Here is a 26923-nt window from a genome sequence, read left to right on the forward strand (position 1 = left end):
AAGTTCTGAAGACCAGGTTTGGGGACCAGCTTGTGAGCATGGGGGCCAAGAATTGTCCAATAAAGGGGTTAATGGAGATGTGTGGGAGGGAGAACTGCTGCAGCAGAACATTACAGGTGAGAAATGACTTCTGGGGGACTTCTACTGACCAGACCACTGCAATTGTGGACAAACAAGAGGACAGGGACTGGGTGGTTTGGAGGGAAACCCTAGGACCTCTCAGGATCAGACCAATGCATCTACCCTAATGGGAAGCTTTAATTGAGCCTGTTGTTATCTATCGCCACCTACTGGCACACATTAAAAGGTAAGGCTGTGGGACCTGCCTGGAAATGTGGCAACTATCCTACCCAATTCACTACCTACCAGTGACTGTCAAGGAATGGAGTGAACACATTTGGCTGGGCCATTACGCTAACCGGCCATGAAAGAATTACCTCTGAGATTCTGTGGGGGATTTGTGAGCTCACCCCTGTGGAACCAACAGTATCCATCAATTTGCTCAAGGGATGGAAGTGGTGACAGCTGAGCTATGCATGACTGTGGAACTTGCCAACACTCATCGGAACTGCAGTTGGGAACAATCCAGGCTGGTCCAGGTTGTAGCACCTGTAAGTGAACCTGTGAATTGGATGTAGAGTGAGCTGAGCTGAAACATCCACCACCACCAAACACGAAGGTCAAGACTTGGAGTTGGGGGAGGGGGGAGAGGAGGACAGACTATGCTGGGTAATGACTTGGTACCTACTGACACATATGCCCTCCAGGCCTGGGAGTGGAGTGGCTCGGTGGGTGAACTTGAGGAACTGCTATACTGGGCTGTAGCTTCTGCTGGTAAGCACAAGAGTTGGTCTGTGAAAGACCAGGCAAAGCTGTTCCATTTGTTGGCAGCTATGTGTGGACTAGCTTGAGAAGTGGATCAAGCAAGGTCAGGCCAAATCGTAGCACACCAGCATGCACAGGAGCCAGAAGGGAGTGTGGACCATACTGACTAGGCTATCACTCCCACTGATTTGCCTGAGGGCCTGGGGTAGGACAGGTTGGGCAGGCCTAGGCTGCAGCACCCACTGGCAAGAGTTGGGACTGAGGCTGGGCTGGGCCAGGCTAGCCTGAATCATTCAGTGACAATGGCCAAGATGAAGAATAGGCCATGCCAGGCTGGGTCAGAGAAAACATTGGCATGTGCAAGATCTGTGGCTTGGAGTGGTCCTGGTAAGGGATGCCCTGGCTGGGTTGCAGTTCACACCGATGAATGCAAGAACCAAGAATGGGGACAGACCAGACTGAAAATGGCTACAACATCCCTTAGCATGTGTGTGGGCTGGATCTCAGGATGTGCCAGACTAGGGTAGGCTCCAGCACCTGTTGACACTCGAAAGAGTCAGAGTAAGTGTGGGATGGGGTGAGCTAGGCCACAGCACCTGCAGATAAACATGAGAGCCAGGTCTGGGGGTAGACCAGGCAGGCCTGAGCTAAGGCACCCAGCAGTGAGAGCTAGAATGTGTGTGGGCAAGGCCACAGTAAATGCCATTGAATATCAGGACTGGAGGTGGACCAATCTTGGGTTACAATGTTACCGACTAGTTCTGTGATTTTAACAAGTTATTAAATCTTGCTATAACACTGGAGTAAAAATATGTGTGATAAGGAAAAGAAGGGAAAATTAATAGGACAAAATTATCATCAAGTCAATCAGAAGCGTAGGAAGTAGAAGCTAGCCTCATTATTGATTTATGATAAAACAGTAAATACCAGGATTTTGTTCAGGTTCTGAAAATTCAAAACTGTGTGATAAGACATTGACATTCAAACAGGGCACCTAAAGTTTTCAGTTCCAAGCATGAGTAAGGAGAAGTTCTCTCTGAATCTAACATTCAAGCCAAGCAGACAACGAGCTAGTTACTGATGAGGCTTTTTGACTCCCATGATTCAAAACAGAAGTTAACAAAAGTTAAATGAATGGCATTATTTTAAGAGACACTGTGAGCTATTCTTTTATAAAAATGAATTTATTTTTATTGGAAAGACACATTTACAGAGAAAAAGCCACAAAGAAAGATTTTTCACACATGGGTTCATTCCTTAAATGGCTGCAATGGCCAGAGCTAAGCTGATCCAAAGCCAGGAGCCAGTAGCTTATTCCAGGTCTCCCATGTGCGTTCAGGGTTCCAAGGCTTTGGACCATCCTCTTCTGTTTTCTGAGCCATAAGCAGGGAGTTGGAGCAGAACTGGAGCAGCCAGAACTGTACCGGAGTCCATACAATATCCTAGTTCTTATAGCAGGGGGATTAGTCAACTGAATCATCACAAATGACCCAAAGCTATTTTTTAAAAGATCTGAAAGATCTTTTCTGATACTAAAATTGGAAGGTTCTAGTTGAGATCTCATGTCAAACCCCCTCCCCACTTTAGGTCTTTCAGCGGTTCCTCTTTTGGGTGCGGAATCAAGGCTTTCCATACTTTCTGTTTCATATTCAACTGTTTTCTATTTTATCTTATTTTTCTCTAAATGCTTGATGTTTCATTTCACTGTTATTCATAGGGTTATAAAGTTTATCCAGAAAATTACATGGAATTAGAGAAATGAAAGTACAAAGTTTAGTAATATAAAAACTAAAAAGGAGTAGTACAGCCAAAATAAAAAGTGGAGGACATGTACCCATAATACTCTCTCGAAGCATTTTCTTCCCAACTCTGAAGAATCTCTGATCCAGGTAAGACTGGGCAGGGCTGGGACAAAGCTTAGAAGGGCCAGTACATTTTCGCTAGAAGGACCATGTCCAATTTTGGCTGCAGCTCATTCTGATGTAGTACACCAGTTCAGATAAATTTTTGGTATTATCAGGCGCAGCATGTTTCTCAATTTTCTACTCCCAATTGTTGAATTAGCCCTCAGCAGACATGGCATCTCTACAGAAAGATGAATATTTTAATATCATTTCCTTCTTGACAACATTTTAAATTACCTTTGTCTTTAATGGTATCTGTGTAATAGAATTCAGATCCCATCTCTTTCTTTGATGCCAACTTCTACAGCTTATGATAAATTACTTTAGCCCACAAAAGATCTGAAAATAGAAGTAGGTTATTGCAATTTGGGAGCTTGTAAAATCATCAGGCAAGCTTTTTTTCTGAGTTAGTCATAGACCACAAGAATTCCAGGGGTCTCTCTGGGATAGATTCTAATCATGGAAAATGAATGAATTTTTGCCATCTTCTACGGAAGATGTTTAAAAGTGAGTGAAGAACTCTTCTGCTAGATAAAAATCATCAGAGGCAATCAATCCTAGAGTGAAGGCAACTTGCTCCTTATTATAGGTTAAGAATGAAAACTTCATTGATCAAGGTCTATTTGCTTATAATCCCTAAAGTTTCACAACTGCTACTATCATGAGCACTTCAAATGACCAAAATTGAGGCACTGCGTTTAAACAAGCAGCCAATGTATGGCTGATAGGAAACATTTTACTGTTTTGACATTACAAATTATCCAATTATCAAGCCCTACTCAAAGAGAATAATGGCAACATTCATATATACAATACTTTACACAGGGCAGACTTGAGAGATAAAATAAGTCTTTGATGCAGACATTGTACACAATCATGAGGATGTACCCTGGCATGTACGAATCTCAAAGCGCTTGGTTCAAGTTCAAGCTCTGCTTTGAACTGTAGTTTCCTGCTAATGCTCATGCCAGGGCAACAGTTAACGGCTCAAGTACTTGGGGCCCTGACACCCACTTGGGAGACTATATGGAGTTCCCAGCTCATGATATAAAAGTAGTAGCTGTGGCATACAGTTGAAGAGTGTACAGAATAAGAAAAACATCTCTCTCTTTCAAATAAATGTATAAACAAAGCGAAAGAAGTTTTCTAACTGAAAACAAAAGTTCTTGTCAGTGCCCAGAAGGGAGCTCAGGAGTAGATATAGAGAATCATCAAAAGGGTTTTTAGCACACTTTTAAACAGGGGATCTTTCTGTAGTAATATATACTAGTAAGGTAAAAACTCTGAATCATTTTAAAAACAAATGCCAGAATCACTTTCTTTTGTGTAGATATGCTAATGAGGTGAAACTGATGTGCTGATCCTGAGGCATTCAGAGGTCAGAACTCAGAGAACAGTTGGAACCTTTGGCAAATGTTACCTCACCTGCTGATGCCAGTGACTGCATTATTGTACCGTGGGGCCACTTATCCACCTGTATCTGATTGCTTCTTTTGTCTTACCACTTTCCCTACAAAGAGGTGATGCTAACTGATGTTAGGTAAAGTGACTTTGACTGCTCTGGCTGTTTTAAGCTGGAGAAGGGCAATGTTGAGGGAGTACATTGAAGGCTTCTCCAAACGCCAGTCTAGAGATCCACAGAATAAAGTCTGCAGGTGATGGTCATTTGCATGATAATATGTAGTAGACTGATTGGATAAGAGAAAACAAAGTTGGCATTTTTGGAATACACTGGGGTTTTGTCTTCATTTATTACTATTATTAATACTATTATCATTATTATCATTTTATGATACAGTTCCATAGGCCCTGGGATTTCCCTTATCCCCTCCCCAATTCCCTCCCTCCTGAGTTCCCCTATATCATTATTATAGCATAGTTATTCATAAACATTCATAAGTTCATCATTGTGGGCATGGACAATGGCAGAATGTCCAGCATCCTCTTGTCAAGATATATTTGACAGTTTTTCCGGGACTCTATTTTTTTAATCTGAAAGTAGATATGTATACTGTATTGTATCTTCACATCTGGATATGATAGTCTCCATTGCACAGTTACTATATATCCCCTTAAATGAAAAGCCACAACACAAAATCAATGACAGTAAGAAAAATAGGAAATAACTATGCCATGAAGTTAAATAACACGCTACTGAATGACTAATGCATTGCTAAAGATATAAAAAATCAAGAACTCTCTTGAAGAAAAGTATGCTACTGTATAAGCTATGAATCAATGAAAATTTAATATGAGAATAAAAGCTGTTTTGAAGAAAGAAAACTGAAATTAAAATCATCAACATCCATGAGATATAGTTTCTTCTGTTTTTTCTTGGTGAGATGTGTCCCCTGTAGGCAACATATAATGGGTTTTATGTTTTTATAACAAGTGTTTCTGAATTCTTTATTTGCCATTTTCTCAATTCCTTCCTCAGTGAACTCTGAGGTTGGCAAAGGATTTTGCTCCTTTGCAGGGGCGTCTTCAGCAATATTCACTGTGTCTCTGTCTCTTCTTTTGCTCTTGGTCATTGTATATCTGCTTAGCAGATTCTTCTCCTTAGGGAGACCAAAACTGCATGAAAGTGTAATTAGATTATATCAGCATTGTACAAAAGGGTCCTAAGAAATAGACTTAGAAAAAAAGAGATGAACTGTGTTTTTATAGTACAAAAATATAACAACATCCTAATCAAGTAGCAAAAGTTACAGGCATAACATCAAAAATTCCATGTCAATATCACTTCTCTGTTGTTCTTGCCAAAAAAATGTGAAAGTTCAACCTCATAATGAAGAAGCATCAGAAATACCCAAGTTGATGGAGTCTACAAATTATAGGCCAGTACTCTTTGGAACTTTAAAATCAAGAAATATAGGACACAATAAACAGTCATAAGAGATGAGAGGGCTCTGAGGGAGAATAGTAACTAAATGCAATGAATCCTGGACCGATGGGGCAGCAGAAAAAGGACATTAACTGTTTATTGTGAAGACAGGGTGTGAAGGTTCGTTAAAGCTGTGTTAAAATGATGGCTTGGTAATTGTTTTAGAGTTTTGTTAGACAATCACATTTGGAAAACTTGAAAAATGTTTCTAAAATCTTCATAGCAATTTTGAAAATTATCTGTAAATATATAGTAAAGTTATGTTAAAAGAAAAATCATTGGTCACTCTATAGGACTGCCAATAAGGACATTTAAAAATGCATGGGAGCAAAGTGCAAGGATCGAAAACAAAAGTTTAATTCAGTTGTGCAATTCCTGTCAGCTGACTAGACATTGCTTTCTTTCAGACAAGGGAACATGGAGTCAGAAATCCACATGCCAAGTCCCATGTGCCTCATTGAGAACACTGATGGGCAACTGAGAGCCAACCAGGGAGCTTTGCAGATCCTGTCTGCCATTACACAGCCTGTGGTGGTGGTGGCTATCGTGGGGCTCTACCGCACGGGCAAGTCCTACCTGATGAATAAGCTGGCTGGGAAGGAAAAGGGTGAGTGACACCAGCTGAGCTCTGCGGGGTCTCCTCTGTCCACCCAAACTGTCATCACTCAGTGGGGAGAAGTAAAGAGAAAAGGACAGGGAGAGAATGGACATTGAGAGTTAACTTAGCCTGTTCCTGGATTCCTTGTAGTCTATTTGGAGCATGAAAGAAAACTCATTCTTTCATCCCATTGGCCTTTATTTTAAAGGTATAAATGTACTTACATGAAAGAAATAAAATATTGAGAAAATTGCATGAGAGTTTTAAATCACTTACTATAATTTTTCTGTAGTAATGGCAAACATCTACTAAAGTATTGGGTAAAATAAATGTTTTAGTGTGTGTTGATGTTTTAATTTCCCTTGTTCTAGTATTATAATTAATATAAATGCTTGTGTTGCAGTCTTTTTTAACTCCCTCCATACATTATGCTAATTTTCTCTCCATTTCACAGACTGCCTGCCTCTAACCTTCCAACTTCCACTCTGATACCTTGTCTCCTCTGCAGGTTTTTCTCTGGGATACACGGTGCAATCTCACACCAAAGGCATCTGGATGTGGTGCATACCCCACCCTAAGAAGTCAGACCACACTCTCATTCTGCTTGACACCGAAGGCATGGGAGATGTAGAGAAGGTAGAAGAGAATTCCCAATTCTTACACGAGAACAATGACCCTCTTGTTCTTTTACTGTCCCTCTGATTTATGCTAATCATGCAAATTATTATTCTTTTACTAACCTTAGGACAAGAATTGAGAGTGGGCCATGAATTCAACTAATTATTTATAAGCCAACTTGTAAAATAATTGATAATCCAATAGCATTTCTGATCCTTTTCTCATATCAGAGAAAAATATTCTGATGAGGATAATAAAAGCACTTCTGTACTTTACATGAGTTTTAAAACTTTTTGCAGAAAATTAGATTTGCTTTTGAAGAATGATTTTCAACATACTAAAGTGCTTTTCCCGCCATTGATTTAATCCCCAGCCTGTAACAACCCAAAGAAAGGAGTTGGGCCCAAAAGCAAGAGTTGGGAACTCAACCCAGCACAAACATTAGCAGGGCAAGGGCCCAAGCATTTGATTTGGTATTCAGCATTTTCTGCATTCCACGGTGCGCATTAACAGGAGATTCAGAAGCAGAGATGTGACTCAAACCCAGCACTTCCACATGGAATCAGGCATCTTAACCACTGCACCAGAAACCTTGTTCAAACTTACCACTTAATTTCATAGCCTATGAACATTTTAAAGTACCCTCACAATAGCATGCATTGAATTTTCATAAATTCTTTATACAAATGGAAAAAACACATGGGGAAGTGGATTGCTCAAATTTCTACATGTAACAAGAGTGAAAGCTGAAGTTCAGTCTTTGCGTAACTGAGTTTCTAGCACATTCTCTTGACCTCTCATGTGACTCTCACACTGACTTACAGGGGAACAAACAGAATGACTGTTGGATCTTTGCCCTGGCGATCCTCCTGAGCAGCACCTTCGTATATAATAGCATTGGAACCATCAATCAGCAGGCCATGGACCAACTGCAGTATCCTTTCAGAGGTTCTGACAGCACTACATCAAGTACTCCAGGTCACATGCACCTTTCACCAGTCATCTGCACGAAGTTGTGTACACTCCCTGTCTGACTTACTCTTCTGCTCAGTCCACATGCTCAATATACCTTGCAGTCTGTGCTTTCACTTTATGAAATCGCTATACCCTTATTATCATCTCAATATATTTTAATTTTAATATTTTATATTTTACAATTTTATATTTTATAATTATTTATATTATTAATAACTCTAAATATTATATGAAATTATGTTTTATAACATAATATTTGTATAACTTATGCTATATCAAAATATAATTATAATGGTCATTACTATTATTAGCATAGATTCCTCACTCTACACTATAATGTAAATAACCCGTCTTACATACTATCTCCTCCTAAGCACCTGTGTTGTGATTATCTTTAATAGAACATATTGAATATCATAGGTCGCAGAGATGAGTTATTCAGCATCCATGCTCCTTATTACTGTTTTTGAAGATCCTATCGTTACTCTGCCATGCCATTGAGGTGTATGTCCATTTAGGCTACCATGGCCATTACACTTATTTGTTGCAGTCCTCTTCCAACTACCCAGCAATAACACATCCTTCATTTGTTAAAGATCTCAGCTTTTCATGTCTTCTTAGTAGCAATTAACATTCTGATCTCAATTCTACAGCTTCTCATATCTTCATTCTCCACCACCTGCTTTAACTGTTTTAGATCCATAGCTATGCCATCACTTTCATAAATTACATTTGCTAAATTCTCTTTCAAAGTTCACTTAATTTACCTTTATCAAGGTCATTACCACACTGTTCTCTCTTTATGGAAAGTCTCATTGTATTTTATGTCACAGCAACATTTGAGTAAATCAATCTAAATTTTCTTTCAGAAACATACCTGATGTTTTCTCTGATGCGCACTCGTACTCTGGTCCCTAACTCTTAGTTATTGTGCCACTTTTCACATTTTCTCCTCCTGTTCATAGGTGATCTCATCGGTACCAAGGCTTTCCAGTAACAAGTTCAAATTCCATATCCAGCAGATGCTGTAACATCTCCATTTAGATGCATAGGAAAGAGCCCACATTTAAAATGCAAGAATCACAATGCTCAATTTCTCTGTCCCAAGCTACTCCTGCCCCAGTCTTTCCCATTATAGTAAATCCCCATACCATTCACAGATGATGTCCTTCACCATTGGTAGAATGTAAGCTTTGTGACAATGACATTACCTCATTCATTAAGGTTTTCTTAGATCTTAGGCATAAGAACCTAGTCCTTAGTTCTTAATACCTCGCATACTAAGTACTGAGACAACATTTGTGAATGAATGAGTTCTATGAATGGGTATCTATTAAGGGATGAGTTAATAAAGAAAAGTGAGTTATTTTAGGTAAGCCCAAGCAGTAAATATATAAATATGCATTACAAATATTTATATATATAAAACAATGGCACGTTGCTGAAACTTCCTTAATCTGGGTTCACAGTTTTGTGACAGAGTTGACACAGCGAATCAGGGCAAGATCTTCAACTACTGACAGTAAAGTGGAAGACTCAGCTAATTTTGTGGGCTTCTTTCCAAACTTCGTGTGGACTCTGAGAGATTTCTCCCTGGCACTGGAAGCAGATGGGAAACCCATTACAGCTGATGAGTATTTGGAGAATTCGCTGAAGCTAAGACAAGGTTACTGGGCCTGGTGGTTGTTGGGGAACACAGGAAAAAGGATATCAGAATAAGTATTTCTTTTTTAAATTGTTTTTACTTCTTTTAAAAATATATATATTTGTTTTATTGCAAAGTCAGATATACAGAGAGGAGGAGAGACAGAGAGGAAGATCTTCCGTCCAATGATTCACTCCCCAAGTGACTGCAATGGCTGGTGCTGCACTGATCTGAAGCCAGGAGCCTGGAACTTCTTCCAGGTCTCCCACGCAGGTGCAGGGTCCCAAGGTTTTGGGCTGTCCTCGACTGCTTTCCCAGGCCACAAGCAGGGAGTTGCATGGGAAGTGGAACCGCCGGGATTAGAACTGACACCCATATGGGATCCCGGTGCGTGCAAGGCAAGGATTTTAGACATTAGGCTATTGTGCTGGGCCCAAATTGTTTTTACTTTTTAAAATTCATAAAAGGAAGCAATTGCTGTATCTCATATATGCAGTTTTAAGAACATAGTGATATTTCAAGCTCTTCCCTCCTTGCTATTCTCCTTTTCTAGTTTTTCTTTTAAATTCCATAATGACATACTTTCATTTGCTTTATATTCACAAGTTCAATCCTCGATCAAATACAGATTTCAACAGTAATAAGATGAAAACTGCTATTCAAGAGAATAGACAAGGACTATAAATAATCAAATAACAAAATGGCAATTTTGCTCATATATATTGCTTTTTAAAGTTTCCATATTAGTTACCACAAATCAGGAAAATCATATATTATTTGTCCCTTTGGAACTGATCTATTTCGCTCAGCCTCCCCATAGAAGAGCAACTGCATTTCCATAGGCAGCAGTGTACCTGCTAGAGGTGTGACAGTGCTCTACCTTGAGGGCAGGTGTCTAGATAGAGTGAAGGAAGGGAAGTGCTCTGTGGGCCCAACTGGCGTGTGCAACCCACCGAGCCCCCCAGTCCAGATTCAGTCAGTGGGGACCTTGGATACATCACTCTAGTAGAATGTCCCAAGCACCCATGTGCCTCAGCAGCCTCTTCTTGCCGTATTAACGTGGTGTTTCCTCCCTTCTGGTCATGAGATCCCTTTGTGAGAGGAGCAGAGGAACAAAATCTTCTGCTCCTTCATGGGGTTAGGTGGGTGCCTGGCCTTCCGCTAGCTCTTTGGACCAAACACCAGTGCAATGGGCTGCTGCAGGTTCATCTCACCTCAATCCAAGATGATGTCCCCTCCAGCCAGTGGCTGTGGGAGTTGCCAGCAGTGTCTCATTTGCTGTTGCCTGCAAATACCATCCCTGCTACTTGGCAGCATCCGTAGAATTTCCACTGGAAACTTCTCGCCAGTTGTACCCTGGGAATGCGCTTCCTCCCTTTTTTATATTATCTTCTTGTTTTCAGAATCAGTATATCATTTTCCTCTCATTCATCTTGGATATCTCTATATAAAACATTTCTGTGTGGATGTTGGAGAGGATCACTTTATAACTGTTGATCATAACTGCTCTATTTGAGGAAATGAAAACGCTGCTTGACTAAAATAATTGTGATACATTTTACATTGCTTTTCTACATGTTTTTGGAGAAAAACTTTCTTTTCTTTAATTATTTGATTTCCTTTTTTCCTCAATTATCATTTTAAGTTTTCTTCCTATACTATGTTTATGAGAATTTTATGGTTGAAAGACACTTACCTAAACTGCTTTCAACTTGTATTCTCTCTAATTTTCATTCTGGCAGGTACTGATGAAAAAACAGAAAACTTTAATGAGCCTCGGCTATGCATCCGAAAGTTTTTCCCCAATAAAAAGTGCTTCATCTTCGACCGTCCTGCTCAGAGGAAGTTCCTTATCCACCTGGAGCATGTAAAAGAGGAAAATATGAACCCTGAATTCCTAGAACAAGAGGCTGAATTCTGTTCCTACATCTTCAACAATTCTGAAGCCAAGACCCTGTCAGGTGGCATCACAGTCAACGGGCCTCGTGAGTCGCCTCCCTCTACCCTCTCCTAAAACAGACTTTCCTTTTGCTCATTATACAAATTTTGAAAGGGAGATATAAAAATCACTTCTGACAAATTAGTAATCAAGGACACCAAGGAAAACACAACACAAACACATTTTAATCTTACATAGTAGCTAATCTTTGCTGTATTATTTCATAGTCACAGTAAAAAGAAGGAAAAAATGAAATAACTAGAATCCAACTCTGCCTTAGCAACGCTTTCCATGAACTCCTCAGGTCCTCATTTATAAAACGGCCTATTGCAAGTCACATAAACAGAGTAACAAATTCAAATAAATGTCATATTTAAATGACACTTTGCTACTTATTATAGTGCCATTTTCTTGTTCTTGTACATACAGCTTGGTATTTAGATTTAAATACGATTGTTTATAACCCTATTCTAGTATGTTGGTGGGAGAATATGGTTTATGAAAAGCACAAAATTTCATAACATGCAAATCAATATTAGGCTGCTTTGAATGTGTAAAAGGCATGGGATAATGAGACATCATTTAAACTGAGAGAAATTATTTATATAGGAAAGAGAATTTTGAAAATAGGAGTGAATGGGGTCAGCAACACAGCATAGGAGGCTAAACCTCTACCTGTGGCGTCTGCGTCCCATGTGGGTTCTGGCTAATACTCCCACTACTTCATTTCCAATCCAGCTCCTTGCTTTTGGCCTGGGAAAGAAAGCAGTGAAGGATGGTTCACGTCCTTGGCTCCCTGAACCAATGAAGGAGACCCAGAAGAAGCTCCTGGTCCTGACTTCAGATCAGCCCATCTCTGACCTTTTGGCCATTTGGGGAGTAAACCAACAGATTGGAAGAGCTCCCTCTGTTTCTCCTGCTTTCTGTAACACTGCCTTTCAAAACAATGAAATAAAGCTTTAGAAATAGCAGTTATCTAGAAAGGTAGCTAGGAATAACTTCACATATAAATAATGGCATGTAGAGACAACCAAGAAGCAAGGAAATCTGCAACCTCATGAAAGTGGGAGATAAGGAGAAATGGAGGGAAGAGAGAAGGAGGGAAGAGGGAGTCAGATAACTTATTCCGTGGCCTTTTTAGTAAACAGTGCAGAGGGAAAAAATAGAAAAGAAATTAGGAAAGGACAATATAGGTAAGAAAAGTCCTAAACTTACAATATTGGTCCCAAAATGTCGTTTCATCCTTATCCATCAGCCTAATACCTACTTTTACTAAATTAAAGAAGGAAGAAAAGAAGATTTTGATTTCCTCTGTATCTAGAAGTAAACAAAAGATTCCATCACAATTCTTCCTCAGAAAACCTTTAAAACTATTATGACACTTATTTAAAAGTATACAGAATACTCTGTCTATAAGTCAATAGTCATTAATTTTTTTAAAGATTTATTCATTTATTGGAAATTCAGATAAACAGAGAGGAGGAGAGACAGAGAGGAAGATCTTCCGTTCAATGATTCACTCCCCAAGTGACTGCAACGGCCAATGCTATGCCGATCTGAAGCCAGGATCCAGGAACTTCTTCCAGATCTCCCACCTGGGTGCAGGGTCCCAAAGCTTTGGGCCGTCCTCGACTGCTTTCCCAGGCCACAGGCAGGGAGTTGCATGGGAAGTGGAGCTGCTGGGATTAGAACCGGCGCCCATAAGGGATCCCGGTGCGTTCAAGGCGAGGACTTTCGCCGCTAGGCCAAGCCACCGGGCCCAATAGTCATTAATTTTTTAAAAATTCTCGATTTGTAGGTCTACGGAACCTGGTACTGACATACGTCAATGCCATCAGCAGTGGAGATCTGCCCTGCATGGAGAACGCAGTGTTGGCCTTGGCCCAGATAGAGAACTCAGCTGCAGTGCAAAAGGCCATTGCCCACTATGACCAGCAGATGAGCCAGAAGGTGAAGCTGCCCACAGACACCCTCCAGGAGCTGCTGGACCTGCACAGGATCACTGAGAGAGAAGCCATTGATGTCTTCATGAAGAATTCCTTTCGGGATGTGGATCAACATTTCCAGAAGGAATTAGCGGTATATTTTCTGTTATGAGTTATGAGAGTTAGAAAAACACAGGCTCTCAGTGAGAAGAGAAATTCTTCAGATCTCAAAAGAATAGCACTGAGTTACGTGTATATGTTTACTAACATTATTAAATAATAGAATATGCTTAATCTTATATGTTAAAATGAAACCATAACCATCTTTCTCACAAAATGCATTTCAATTCATTCCCTCTCTATAGATACCATGTGATGGGGTTCTTTTAGATTTGTTTATTTTTATTGAGAAGGCGGATTTGCAGAGAGAAAGCAACAGATGTCCCATCCACCGGTACACTCTACAAATGTCCACAGTCTGCGCTGAACCAATCTGAAGCCAGGAGCCAGGAGTGTCTTCCAGGTTTCCCACATGGCTATAGGGGATCAATGCTTGAGCGATCCATGGCTGCTTTCCCAGGCCATAAGCAGGGAGCCTGATGGAAATGAAACAGCTGGGAATCAAACCAACACCACAGGGGGAGACTTAGCACCAACACCACCAGCTGCATCTACATAGGACTACTTCAATTTCTTTTTCTTTTAAAATTAAAATGTGCAGCTTTTATATTCCCTGATGGAATCCATTGGATTTTTATACATCCATGGAAAAATTCAGAAAATTGGAGAAATCAACTGTATTGAACATGTCCTTAAGCCCACCTTCTTTTGAATTAAAGCAGAACTATTCCATATCAAGTGGCCCTGAAATTCTTCCCCAGAAGGAAGACAGCATAGCGTAAGGGATCATTGCTGCCTTCGAAGGTTCTGGAAAGCAGGATGTGTCTGGTTGGTTTACAGCTGCCACTGTTCCAACCTCAGCACACACACACACAAAAAGGCCTTGATATTTATCTGGAGTGATTTAACACAGCAAAGTGTGATATTCTATAATATTCAAAATTCTGAAAATATTTGTGGTGCAAATTGTATCATTTTTGTTAGCCCTCTGTTGACATAATACAGAAATATAATCTCACATTAAATAAATACTAATCAATTCCTTACTACTTTTAAAGGGCTTTTGGAAAAACCTTTGGATCTAATTCCACATCACGTCACACAGTCCTGATGAGCCTGTGAGACAGGGCATAAGTGTAATTCTTCATGTCCTACAGATATGGACTCTGTGTCCAGAATGTGAGCCTCTCAGACTCCAAAGTGGATCCAGAGCTCCACCTGCTTGCCTAACATGTGTGATCTAACTAGTTCTGAAATTAGAAACCTGGAAAATTTCATGTGAATTAGTGCTGTCCCTTGAGAGGTATGCTCTGAAACTGAAAAAGAAAAAAGGAAAGGAAAAAAAAAGGAAGGGAGTTTCAGGGAATCGCAGAGAATTAGATAAATTCTATAATGCGCCTTCTCACAAGGTGAGAATGACTGTAGCCAACAGCACAGTCTCCCAACAGCCTAGTCTGTGTACAGTTGACATCTCACTCGTGGCTTCACTGCACCATTTATGCTTTTTTATTTATTTTTTGTCACTTCATAGGCCGAGCTGGATGTAAAACGAAATAACTTTTGTGAGAAGAATGAGAAAGAATCATCAGATCGTTGCACAGCTTTACTTCAGGATATTTTTGGTCCTCTAGAAAAAGAGGTGAAGCAGGGCATTTATTCTAAACCAGGAGGCTACCGACTCTTTTATCAGAAGAACAAAGAGCTGAAGGAAAAGTACTACCAGGAGCCTGGGAAGGGGATCCAGGTAAACTATGCAGTAGGTGACGCTTTTATGGACTTGTTGGGGAGACACTTCCAAATCCCACTGTGATGGGTTCATGGTACATTTGCCACTCACTCACTGATTTATTCACTAAGAGACACCTCCATGATACAGATAGATTATATCATGGAGGTTCAGATAGAGCTCTTAAAATATTTACAGAATGAAATTCACCCCTTCTTCAATTCAAGCTAATCTTATACAAGGCATTTGATATGTTGTCAGTCACAAAGCAGCTGAAATAAATGGACAAAAAAAAAACCCTCTAACAAAATATCTACAGCTAAAATTATATCAGCCAAACCATTACAAGAAAAAGTTGACACATCTATACTGTTCACAGTGTTCCACAAAAGGGATGAAGAGCATAAATCACTTAATTCTCACAGAAATCTTATGAACTGTGTGTCTTTTAAAGAATGAAGAAAGTCAAGGCATAGAGAAGCCCAAGAGCTCAGCCAAGACCACAGAAGTACGGAGTGATACAGCTTGAGTGCAAATCCAGTTTGCATAATCTATGCTCTAACCAATTCTATTCTGGCACACTCAGATTCTATAAACTACTATTAAGTTTGATTGCATATTACTTACATTGAAAATTATACAGACTTTTAAAAAATGTGGACACAGATCAGGAAAGTAAAACTCAGATGTGACAAGGTGACGTCTGGACCCTTCCTTTGATCTGCCCTAACTCTTTTGATACCTGTCTCCACATTCAAAGTCAGTTTATATGCTAAGAAAGCTCTTAGAGATTCAGCATTTTCAGTTCCATATCCTAAATGGAAAGAAAAAAAGATGAACAAACAGAATAATAAGAGTTTCTTAGTCATGTCCCTTTAAGATTTGCAGGAAGCAGCTTACAATGCCTGTCACTGTTTTTGGTTAAAATTGAAGGCATTCCAGTTGTGTGGCATGAAGAAATACAATATTTTATCTTAATTTGCCATATCTTTCTAGGAAAATACAAAGTTCTGTTAAAAAGAACAAAGTGGAGAATTGAGATTAGAATGCCTCCTGTTGTCATAGTCCAATGACAAAAAGTGCTCTCAAGAAAAGGAAATTCATCATAAGTATAGCAAAGAAAAAAACATAATCTCACATGCGTATATGAAGTTTTTTTTTCTTCAAAACAGATTTACATGGAGGGGATCACACCCCCTCCATTCCTTCCTATATCCCCTCCTATTATTTGTCCCAAGTTATTAAATGAAAAAGTCATTCTTTTGACTGCTACAGGATTAACTTTTTGACTTATGAATGCATCACGACATGACAAATGTGGGGAAAGGTAGAAAACAAAGCAATATAACATACTGTATTTTGACACTAAACCCAACACAACCAACTAGTGATTATACTCATATATGGGATAAAATGGGGGAAAGACATCAAAGATAAGAGTTATACAAAGTTTGCTAATCAGGGAAATTGCAGTGTACTGGCATTTGGGACACTCTCATTCCATCATGCCTTGTTTGAATCCCAGTTCTTTTGTTATAAATTCAACTCCTGAAGCACCACATGATGGCTCGAGTGTCTGGGACATTTCTACCAACAAGCCAGACCTTGATGGAGTTCTGGTCTCCTGGTTTTGGCTAGGCCCCAACCTGGTTGATGGGAGCTTTTGAGGAGTGAACTAACACTTGGAAGTTTCCTCTCTCTTTCTCCCTCTTCGTTTCATACTTTTTCAATCATAAGTTTGGGATCATTGCAAACGAATGGATTTGAGAGAGAGATCCAGATTTGGGTTTTAGATATATTAAATTTCAAATGTCATTTGAGGCACAAAGTTAATTGTTATATGAGAAGTAAAAATCAATCAACAGATTTATTACAGAACATTTAGTCTCTGTTTCCTAACTCTTAATTTTTTTTGTTTCCCAATTCTAATGTCTTCCATGTTAATAGGCAGATGAGATATTGAAAAGATATTTAGATTCCAAGGAGGATGTTACTCAAGCTCTTCTACTGACAGATCAGTCACTCACAGAAAAGGAAAAAGATATTGAAGGTGAGAACAGTTGAAAATAATCTACCTAGTTGAAAAGCCCTGAAAATGATGGTTAATAGTATTTCTCCATGCAGAATCTCTATTGAAGAGAAAAAGTTTGTTAGTCATTGTTCCATGGTTCTTTTTCTTAAGATCACATGTCTTTTAGTTACTCAGTACAAAAAGTATTCCCCAAGAATTTTCCCAATTATTCAAGAATAAATTATTAAAAGGATAAATTATTTATTATTATTATTTATAATTATTATTAATTATAAAAAGAATGAATTATTAAAAGCAAGAAGAGCACACACAATTTAATCTTCTTATTTCTCTTCCACAGTTGAACGTATAAAGGCAGAAGCTGCAGAAAAAGCCAAAGAAATGTTACAGGAATACCAAAAGAGAAATGAACAAATATTGCAAGAGAAAGCCAAAAGTTATGAGGAATTTTTGAAACAAGCGATGGTGAAGATGGAGAAGGATCGGGCAGAGTTAATGGCAGAGCACCAGAGGATGCTTACTTTTAAACTTCTGGTATTTAATCAATCTCAGTTTTCTCTTCTAATGCCCCAAATCAAAATTCAACTGTAACCAAATAATATGAAGCCTAAAATCTGTATTTCATCTTCTTTTTCTTTGATTCCTTGCCATCACTGGTTACTAAAGGCTATCTAACTGCTGTACAAAATTCCATATAATCCTTTTACATCATATCACTAATAAACAGAAGTTATTGATTGTTAGGCAAGGACAAGAAATTAACAGACATGCCATAATCAAATCTTGTATTACAATCCCAGGATTATCTTATCAAATGATAAGTGGAAAGTTTAACTTCATGTGAAATCATTTCTACATCAGACCACGGATGAAATAGTCAATCTGTTTCTCCTAGCGAGTGGAATCCAAACTGATTTTTATTCTCCCATACCTGATAGTCCAGCACCTTAAAGACCAGGAAGATCTCCCAAACCCTACCCATTTAAGTACACTGCCTATGTACCCGTGTTGTCAGTATTTTTCCAGTTTTATTCTGTAGCTTTCCTGAATCTGGCCCAAAAATTCCCCATGTGAAACAAGCTCCTGATCTGCCCCATTATTTTTCTTATTTCTGCACATAAAGTTTTAAAAGTATTACCAATTTGTAGGCTCAAATATCTTCCTTGACTATGAATCATTTATTTAGCTTTCTCTTAGAGCTTATCTACTTTGATCTCCCTAGATAAATACTTGAATCTGTACTTACAGATCAGAAATGGAGGGGAAAACAGATTATTTTCTTTGCAGAAAGATGACATTGTACATGATTGAAGATTTTCAAAGATAATATCCTATGTTGCCAATATTTTAGAAACTGTGTTTATATTTCTGAAGTATAAACTGGTACAGGGGAGATAGAGGGGAAAAGAAAGGGAGAGAGAGAGAGATTAAGGGAGGAGAGGATTTCAAGGGAAAATTTTGGAACAATTTGTATACAATCCATGAGAGACAACAGTAATTACCAAAAGGGAAATTAATTTCACAAGTACAGGATATGTGTTACATTGTACAGATTCACTCTCTACTCTTCCTTTTAGGAACAACAAAAACTTCTCAATGAGGGATTTAAGGAAGAGAGTCAGAAACTTGCAAAAGAGATCCAGTATATCAAAGAAAATGCAAAAAAATCATCGGGCTGCAATATCCTCTAAAAAACCAAGCAAAGATATTTCTATCCATCTCCATATTCTCAGAGAGTAATTTGAAGTGACAGCTTCAAAATGTCTTAAGTTAACTTGAAATCATGAAGTTTGCACTATTGTTTGGCTGTAAAATTTGCAAAGTGGAACTTAATTGTGATGGTCATGTGTTACTTACAGAGGGATTAAATTTGTGTTTTTTTTCATGGTACTCTTCTTAGTGTGGCCTTTGACTGAATTTTTTATTTGAAATCATGGACAGAGCTCTGAAAAGTCTGTTGTATACCTTGGGTGCATTTTACTTTGGGAAGATATGCAGGTTCCATTCAGCGTAGACCTTTCCCACCCATATGTAACATCTTTCTAGGTAATTTCAGATCAATGCTATTATTCTAAGATACGGTTTCGTCTTGAGGGAAAACCTAATGAAACTGAACAAAACTGGAACACAGTTACGCATCACTTCTGTCTGTGGTATTTGGATGACATCATTATTTAGAATACCCAGGACATTTGTCAGTGTATAATTCAGTGTACACCTGTCACACAAAGCAGGTGTGTCCCTCTGGTTAGAATGTTTAAAATTTTGAGGTCACCAGCTCTCTTATCTCTTTTTCTTAGTATTCTCATTCAGAGAATGAAGCTTTAATTCAAACTCAAATTAAGTTCCTTTCCATTCCTCTGGGGAACATGACTAAAACCTTACAAAACCTAACACCTGGCCTCATTTTTCTCTCTGCCCCTCTGTTAGATAACATCACTCAGCACAAAATGCATAGCTAAGAAGGAAAAATTGAGTCATTCATTTGCAATAATTACTGATTGTCATAATTACATCAGAATGTATTATTTTGTATCCTGCATGGTTAATAATTCACAATTGTCAACTTTGGTAAAAAGTGGTTTTATTATTAAGACCGTTGGCACACAGAAACTTGAGGCTAATGAGGCAGTCAAACTGTACCACTACCACACCATGTACTGAAGGATACACAAGAAAATAGTTATCACAACCTAGCTTCATCATGTCCAGATGAAATGCCAAAAGCTCTCCAAGGGCAGAGAGAAGTAAATGGAGGTCCCCACTTAAACACTTGCAATAAGCAATACCTTATAGAATGTTGCATCTTCAGCTTGCTCACAAATGTGTTAGAAAAAAGAGTGTGCCTAGTGGAATCTAAATTTCACAGCTTCCTACTAGACAGTCCGGGAATTCTCTATCTCCTACTTTGGAAAACAGTCCTAAAATCTATGGAATGTTTCTCCATAATCAGTCAACCAGTTGTGCCATAAGTTTCTCTCAAAATGTAGATTACACTCGGAACAAGATAGCAACATTTTTCCAGACATCACAAACAACACTCTTCCTATCTTTTCCTGCTTTATTTTGATATTTCTTCTGGTTTTCTGCTGCTGCTCTACACTGTTACAGCATTCTTTAAACTATTTCTATGGTTTTAAACTATTTTTAACGGTTTTAACAATGATACTTCACAGCATCTATTCAAAAGTCTCCCAAAAACCACCAGGAAAAACACAACATTGGTACTTCAAGAAACTTGTGTGAAAATAAACTCAAAGACAAAATTATTTTAGTTTAAAAAATTGGAATCTGTACATATGCTAGATCTTCAAAAATATAATGGAAATGCATGTTATAAGAAACCTATGCATGAATTTCAAGTGTGTTAAATATTTATCTATTTAAAAGATAGCCTAGGGTGGGTCTCAGGATGGGGCATCTCATGCCAGGATCCCGGACAGCCGCCCTGTGCATATGGTGAGCTGTTCCCGGGTGGCCAGTGCGCCATTTAGTCCAGGCTCTGCCTGCTGGCTGCCCAGCCGGGAAGCTCTGGGGATTTGGTTCTTTGAGTCGCTGCTTAATTAGCTCCAGGTTGAACCCGTTGTGCTTCTTGGACCTGAAACAGGCAGTAACTCTTCCTTTGTAAAACTTGTAATCACTAATAATGCTGAGCACCAAATACCAGTCCATGCAGAAGCTATGGCTTGGGGCTTGTCCTGCAAAAGTAGCTCCAACAGCTGGCTAATGTGTCAACTGGTAATGCAACAAAGTAGATCAGGCATGACTGAGCAATCCTTAGCCCACAAGTAAAATTAGAAACCAGGAGGGAGCAGAAGTCATGCCGAGCTAGGATCTTGTACCTACTGGTCTGTGGGAGCCAGGAACACTAAGCCACAGTGTCTATGGCAGCGTTCGGGACAGGGGAAGGGCTGTGCCAAGCTGAGTCAGAGCATCCATTGGCAGGCAAGTGATCTATGGCTGGGAACAGACCCGGTTGGGGAGCAACAACCCTAGCTGGGCTGAGGTTCCCACCAAGAGGCACGTGGCCTGGAAGGGGGGCTGTGTTCTGATCTGGAAACAGTTGTAGTCTCCCTTGGCACAAGTGTGGACTGGGATTGGATGCACCGAACCGGGCCAGACCCCAACACCCCCTGGTGTTCTGGAGGACCAGGGCAGGTGTGCAATGGGCTAGGCAAGGTCTCAAACTTTTACTGAGCCATATGTGAGCCATACGTGGGTATGGACAAACCATGGCTGGGCTGGAACATCCAACAACAAGAACCAGATTGGGTGGAAGGCCAATCAGGAAAAGCCACTGTTCCTGCTAGGACAGGAGGTAGACTGAGTAGGGTTGGCTCATGGGCCCACTGGTAAGCGTGAAACCTGGCATTGGGAGAGGTTCTGATGGAGGAGCCTGAGCAACTCCTCTGGCAGGACACAGACCCGGCAGGTCAGTGCAAGAAACATGATAGGAAACAGCCCAGAAAAGGCCATGGAAAGCTACACACTGGCATAAAATTGGCTGACGTGGGGGCAAGACCAGGCTGAATCTGTCCACGTCATCCACTGGCAAATCCAGGCACCAGTGTGGGTCGAACCAGGTTTGGTCGCAACAAAGACTAGTGCACATTATGGAATGCCGAGGTGAGGTTGCCTGTACCGGAAGGGACCGCAGCGCCCAACCAACCTGAGAACAAGAAAGGAAGTGGGCAGAGCCGGCAGGGGAATAAGGGAGGGTTCCTTTGCTGGACAGCTATTTCCGCAGGAGAGCATAGGCTGGGATGGGGGCAGACCAGACTAGGCAGAGCTACCACACCTGTTCGCCTCATGTGGACTAGATCAGGGAAAAGCCGGGCTGGGCAGATTATTCCTACTGGTGCAAACAAAATTAAAGTGGGCGAGGGTTGTTCGGGCTTAGACGCAGCATCAGCTGGAATCTGGGAGTGGGAGAGGCCTGGGAGGGAAATAGTGGGCTCATCCCTCTTGGGGTACCACTTCCACAGGAGGACATAAAACTAAGATAGCGGCTGGGGTGGAATGGGGTGTGGGACAGACTGGACTACTGCTACACTTACTGGCAAACCAGGGTAGGGGGTGGGCCTGGTGGGGGTTATTGTGGGTCGCTCCAACTAGGCTGCAGCTCCCACTGGTTTAGGTGAGGGCCAAGTATGTGCAGGGCAGAACCAGGCTGGACTGCAACACCCATTGGTTCCAGTGGAAGATGGGAGTGAAAACAGAACCAACCCAGCAATTGCAACCACCAGCTGATTGGGGTGATGGACGGTGCCAGGCCCTGTACTTGTTAGCACATACAAGAAGTTTCTTTGGAGATCTTCCTAATCTAAATGCTGGACTCAGAACCCTAACAAAGAAAAGAGAGAAGACAGAACAGGTCAACCAATCATCTCAGCTATGATGGACTATGTCAATCATTGGATTTTTCGAAGACCTCATAGTGCTTGGAGTGGCAAGATTGACAGCGATTCATAACTGTTGCAATATCAAAACCACTTGAGCAAGAACCTCAGGGACCTGGGGAGGGTGGGAAATTGGGTGGGCCTTCTCCCTTCATACCCCTCTTTAAACATGAAGGTAACAATATGGAAAACATGCTAGTCTTATCCACTTTTCTGTAGCCCTTGAACCTTCTTACCCTTCTTACCCTAATTAACTATGTAAAGAATGTCAAAATAAAAATTTAAAAAAAAAGAAAAAATAATAATATTGACCCGAAAAAAAAAATAAATAAAATAAATAAAATAAAATAAATAAAATAAAATAAAAGATAGCCTAGCAGACGATGAAAGGCAAAGAAAGAATCATAGGATTGCTCTCCAAATACCTGCAAGATGGCGGGTTGGACCAGATCCGCCTGGTCACCCAAATGAGTAGCAGGACTGCAAGCACCTGAGTCATCATCTGTTATTTTTCAGGATGCATTAGCTAACAGGAAGAAATTGGAATTGTACTAATTGAGACGCAAATAGGTATTTCAAAATGGGATGTGGACATTCCAAACAAATTAACCCATTGCACTACAGCAATAGCCTCTCAAATTTTTGAAACAAACAAAAAAATCTTGCAGTTTCATTCGAATCGAAATTGTAGTAATTGAGGCTGAAACAGGTATTTCAAAAGGGGATGTGGAAATCCCAAACAGCAAGTTAACCCATTGCAATACATCAATACCCCTGCAAATTTTTGAAACAGAAAAATATTTTTGTAGGAGTCATTTTCCATGATCTTTTTAAAGTACCACCCTATAAAATGATAGTTATATGACCAATAAGCAGTGATCAGTAGTAAAAACTTCTCTAAAGCATTATTGGTGTTAAAAAGGAACAGAACTTAAACATAATTTGACTCTTCTTTTCTAACCCACATATTCATCATTTTAACCAAGCCCAGGACATTATGGCATTAAAAATTGGTACAAAAAGACATTTAAAGTCTTTAAGCTATATAGATTATAATACCTACATCATAAGTTCATACAAAAGAATTGATTAAATTGCATTAATAAAGAATTTAACACAATGTTTGTCATGTAGTATGTACAAAATGTAGTATTCACATATAAACTAGTCCAAATTTCAATAACACAATAACCCTCAGGTGTTACAAAGATGCAAATATGCTAAAAAGTTACTCTATGAAAATATACTCCATCTTAGTAATATTAAAAAATGTTCTGCAACATTCAAGTGTCCACCTTATATTTACTTAAGATGAAAAAGCATTACTCCACCCATTGGGGAAACTCTAAAGGAATTCAGGTTTTCACGCATACTTAGAAGAGTGGAAGGGTTTCCTGACACTTTCTGTTTTTAAGAATATTATCTGTGGCCCTAATTACTCACTTCCAGTTTCATTCATTCAATCAAAACACAGATTGAAGAATTCATTCTGGCTTACAACTGGGAACTCATCAGTACATAAACATGTTCTTTCCTTCGTTTTTTGCATCCCAAAACCAATTTCACTATGAGAATGTCTAATATTTCAGATAATTAAACCTAACAACACACTGTTTCCTTGTGCATGACCCTTCAAAAAACTGAAGCTTGAAGTTAGACTGTATTTCAAATGGTGCAAAAGATTGTATGAAAACCACAATTGGTATCTAAGAATAGATGCAAAAATAACATTTAAATATGCTGATCTAGAAAAACAAGACGGCAGAATAGGGTAAGGACACAGTTAAACAGAGAATCATTATCCAGGGTGAAGCAATGAGGGTGTGATCCCGGGATATAGATCACAGCCAATGGTAGAAGGACACCTGGAGACCTATGCACTTGAGGAAGCAGTGGAAACAATGGAGCAATGTGTCAACAATCAGAGACCCTAACATTGATCAGCAATCAGAACTCCACCAGGGACAATGTGGGAAGGGAGGCTCACCAGGAGCTGAAGGATGAACCCAAGCATAGAACTGCCTGTCTTCGTGATTTGCTTGATTCATCCATGAGCAAAAGCAGAATGGCAGAACCCAAGCAAGTGGATGAAGGAGCAGGATAGATTTCATATTTCAGTGCCACATCGAATATCATTTTGCATACTGAGGAGAAAAAGGCTGTGGGAGTTGGAAGAACAACAGGAAGTTTTGCATGTGCTAAGCCAGGAGCCAGTGCATTTCCATCTCAATCTATTCACGGGTACCACAGGGACAAGAGTACTAATTTGGCGCCCTACAACTTGTACCCAAGATAGGTCAAGATGGCCCCCAGACCTAACAAATAGAAATCCCAGACTTCCACCAGTGCCACATCAAGTGCCATTTTGTATACTAAGTAAAAGGCTGTGGAGCTGAAGGGGAAAAAAAAAAAAAGAGTTTGTAAGTGCTGAGCCAGCAGAGAACTCACTTCCAGTGCAATGGATTGCACTGGTCCAAAAGACAAAACAGTACTGATCCAGCATCCTACAGGTTTCACCAAAATATTCCCAGATGCCTCTCAGACCTAACGGCCAGCAAGTTTCAGAAAGACCAGCCCCACTGAAAACACACTGAAATAAGACAACAGGTGTCTTTCTAATCCTAGGCATTGCTCGAACTGGACCAGGAAAAAGGCTGTGGAGGGCTTTCTCAGTGTAACCACAGCACAGGATCACGGGAGTGGAAGGTGGTGAGCCAGAAGCAGGGGCCAGAGAGACACAAAGCCTGAGAATGAAATTCTCAGGATGGAATTAGAAGTCATGGTAAATGAAAAACTAGGTATCAAATGTAACCAATAAAAATGACTAGAGGCCAGTGGGCACCACAGTTTAGGAATTGGCACTGAGAAGAATCTGCTAACAAGAAGTGCAATGACCAAAAGAGCAAAGACACATGCACAATGAACATTACCAATGCCTCCCCAACGAAGGAGTAAAAGCCTTTGTAAACTCAGGGTTAGCTGGGGAAGACATCGAGGAATTGTGGGATAAAGAATCTTTTTTGTTGTTGTTATAAAGCTTCTTAACAACAAGAAGCTCATATAGAATTCCAAGAAATCTAAGGAATATGTTATACAGGAAATAGCAGCAATGAATCAAATGAAAGCTGATCTATTAGAAACGAAGAATACAATGAAGCAAATTTAAAAATCAGTGGAAACCCACAATAACAGAATGAGTCTGGCAGGACAAAGAATATCAGAATTGAAAGATATCTCCAAAAATAATGACTAAACAATCGAAAAGCTGGAAGTGGAACTGAGTTAAGCTAAGAAAAGTATTCAAGAAGGGACACCATTAAAAAGCCAAACATAAGAGTTATAGGAGTTTCAGAAGGCAAAGAAAGAGAAATTGGGTTTAAAAATATATTCAAAGAAATAGTAAAGAAAAATTTTCATAATTTGGAGAAAGAATTGGGAAACAAAATACAGGAAGAGTACAAAAAATACCCAATAGGGTTGGTCAAAAACTATCTTCCCCAGGACACATAATAATCAAGCTCTCAACAGCTGAATACAAGAAAAACGTTCTTAAATATGCACATGAAAAATATATTATCATATAGAGGAACCCAAATAGACTCACAGTTGTCCTCTCAGAGAAAACTCTACAGGCTGGAAGAGAATGAGTGACATATTCCAGGTTCTAAAAGGAAAAAATTGTCAGCCCAGAATAATTTACCCAGCAAAGCTTTCCTTTTTGTCTTTGAAAATAAAATAAACTTCTTCCACAGTAAAGAAAAGTTCAAGGAATTTGCCTCTTCTATACTACCCTACAAGTGATACTTAAAGATGTTCTCTTGACAAAGCAAAGGAATAGTTCCTGCCTAAACCACAGGCAAGGGCTCAACACAATAGTGGCTAAATCCTCATCTTGGCAACCAACAGGATCCAACATGGCCAGCTGTTTATATCCCAGCTGTTTCACTTAGCACCAGCACCCTGCTTGTGGCCTGGAAAAGCAGTAGATCCTACACCCCTGTGGGAGACCTAGAAGAAGCTCCTAGCTCCTGGCTTCAGATCAGCTCAGCTTTGGCTATTTCAGCCACTTGAACACTTTCTTTCTGTTTCTCCTGCTCTTTCTAAATCTGGCTTTCCACAGCACCCCAACAAAAATATGCAGAAACTGAAAGTGAAAGGATGGAGAAAGATATTAGAGGATAATGGAAAGGAAAAGCAAGTGGCAGAGCCATTCTTACATCAGAGAATGTAAACTGCGATGTGAAAAACATTAAGCAAAGATGAAGAATTACAAAATGTCATGATCAAGGCAACCATTCAGCAAGAAAAGAACACCATATAAACGTGTATGCAC

At 39.7% G+C, this 26923-nt stretch overlaps 1 protein-coding gene across 1 annotated transcript; it reads left to right on the forward strand.

Moving 5' to 3' along the window:
* The first annotated feature begins 6030 nt into the window (after positions 1-6030).
* Positions 6031-18941, forward strand: LOC121168425 (guanylate-binding protein 1-like). The gene is made up of 10 exons (XM_040998533.1): positions 6031-6220; positions 6720-6847; positions 7654-7763; positions 9274-9470; positions 11192-11434; positions 13187-13467; positions 14965-15177; positions 17107-17209; positions 17532-17725; positions 18769-18941. The coding sequence occupies exons 1-10, from the start codon at positions 6031-6033 to the stop codon at positions 18880-18882; spliced, it is 1773 nt and encodes a 590-aa protein (XP_040854467.1). The 3' UTR covers positions 18883-18941.
* The last annotated feature ends 7982 nt before the right edge of the window (positions 18942-26923 follow it).

This window comes from Ochotona curzoniae, unplaced genomic scaffold (assembly GCF_017591425.1).
Source record: "Ochotona curzoniae isolate NIBS_2020 unplaced genomic scaffold, NIBS_Ocur_1.0 scaffold_1037, whole genome shotgun sequence".
Taxonomy (NCBI): Eukaryota; Metazoa; Chordata; class Mammalia; order Lagomorpha; family Ochotonidae; genus Ochotona; species Ochotona curzoniae.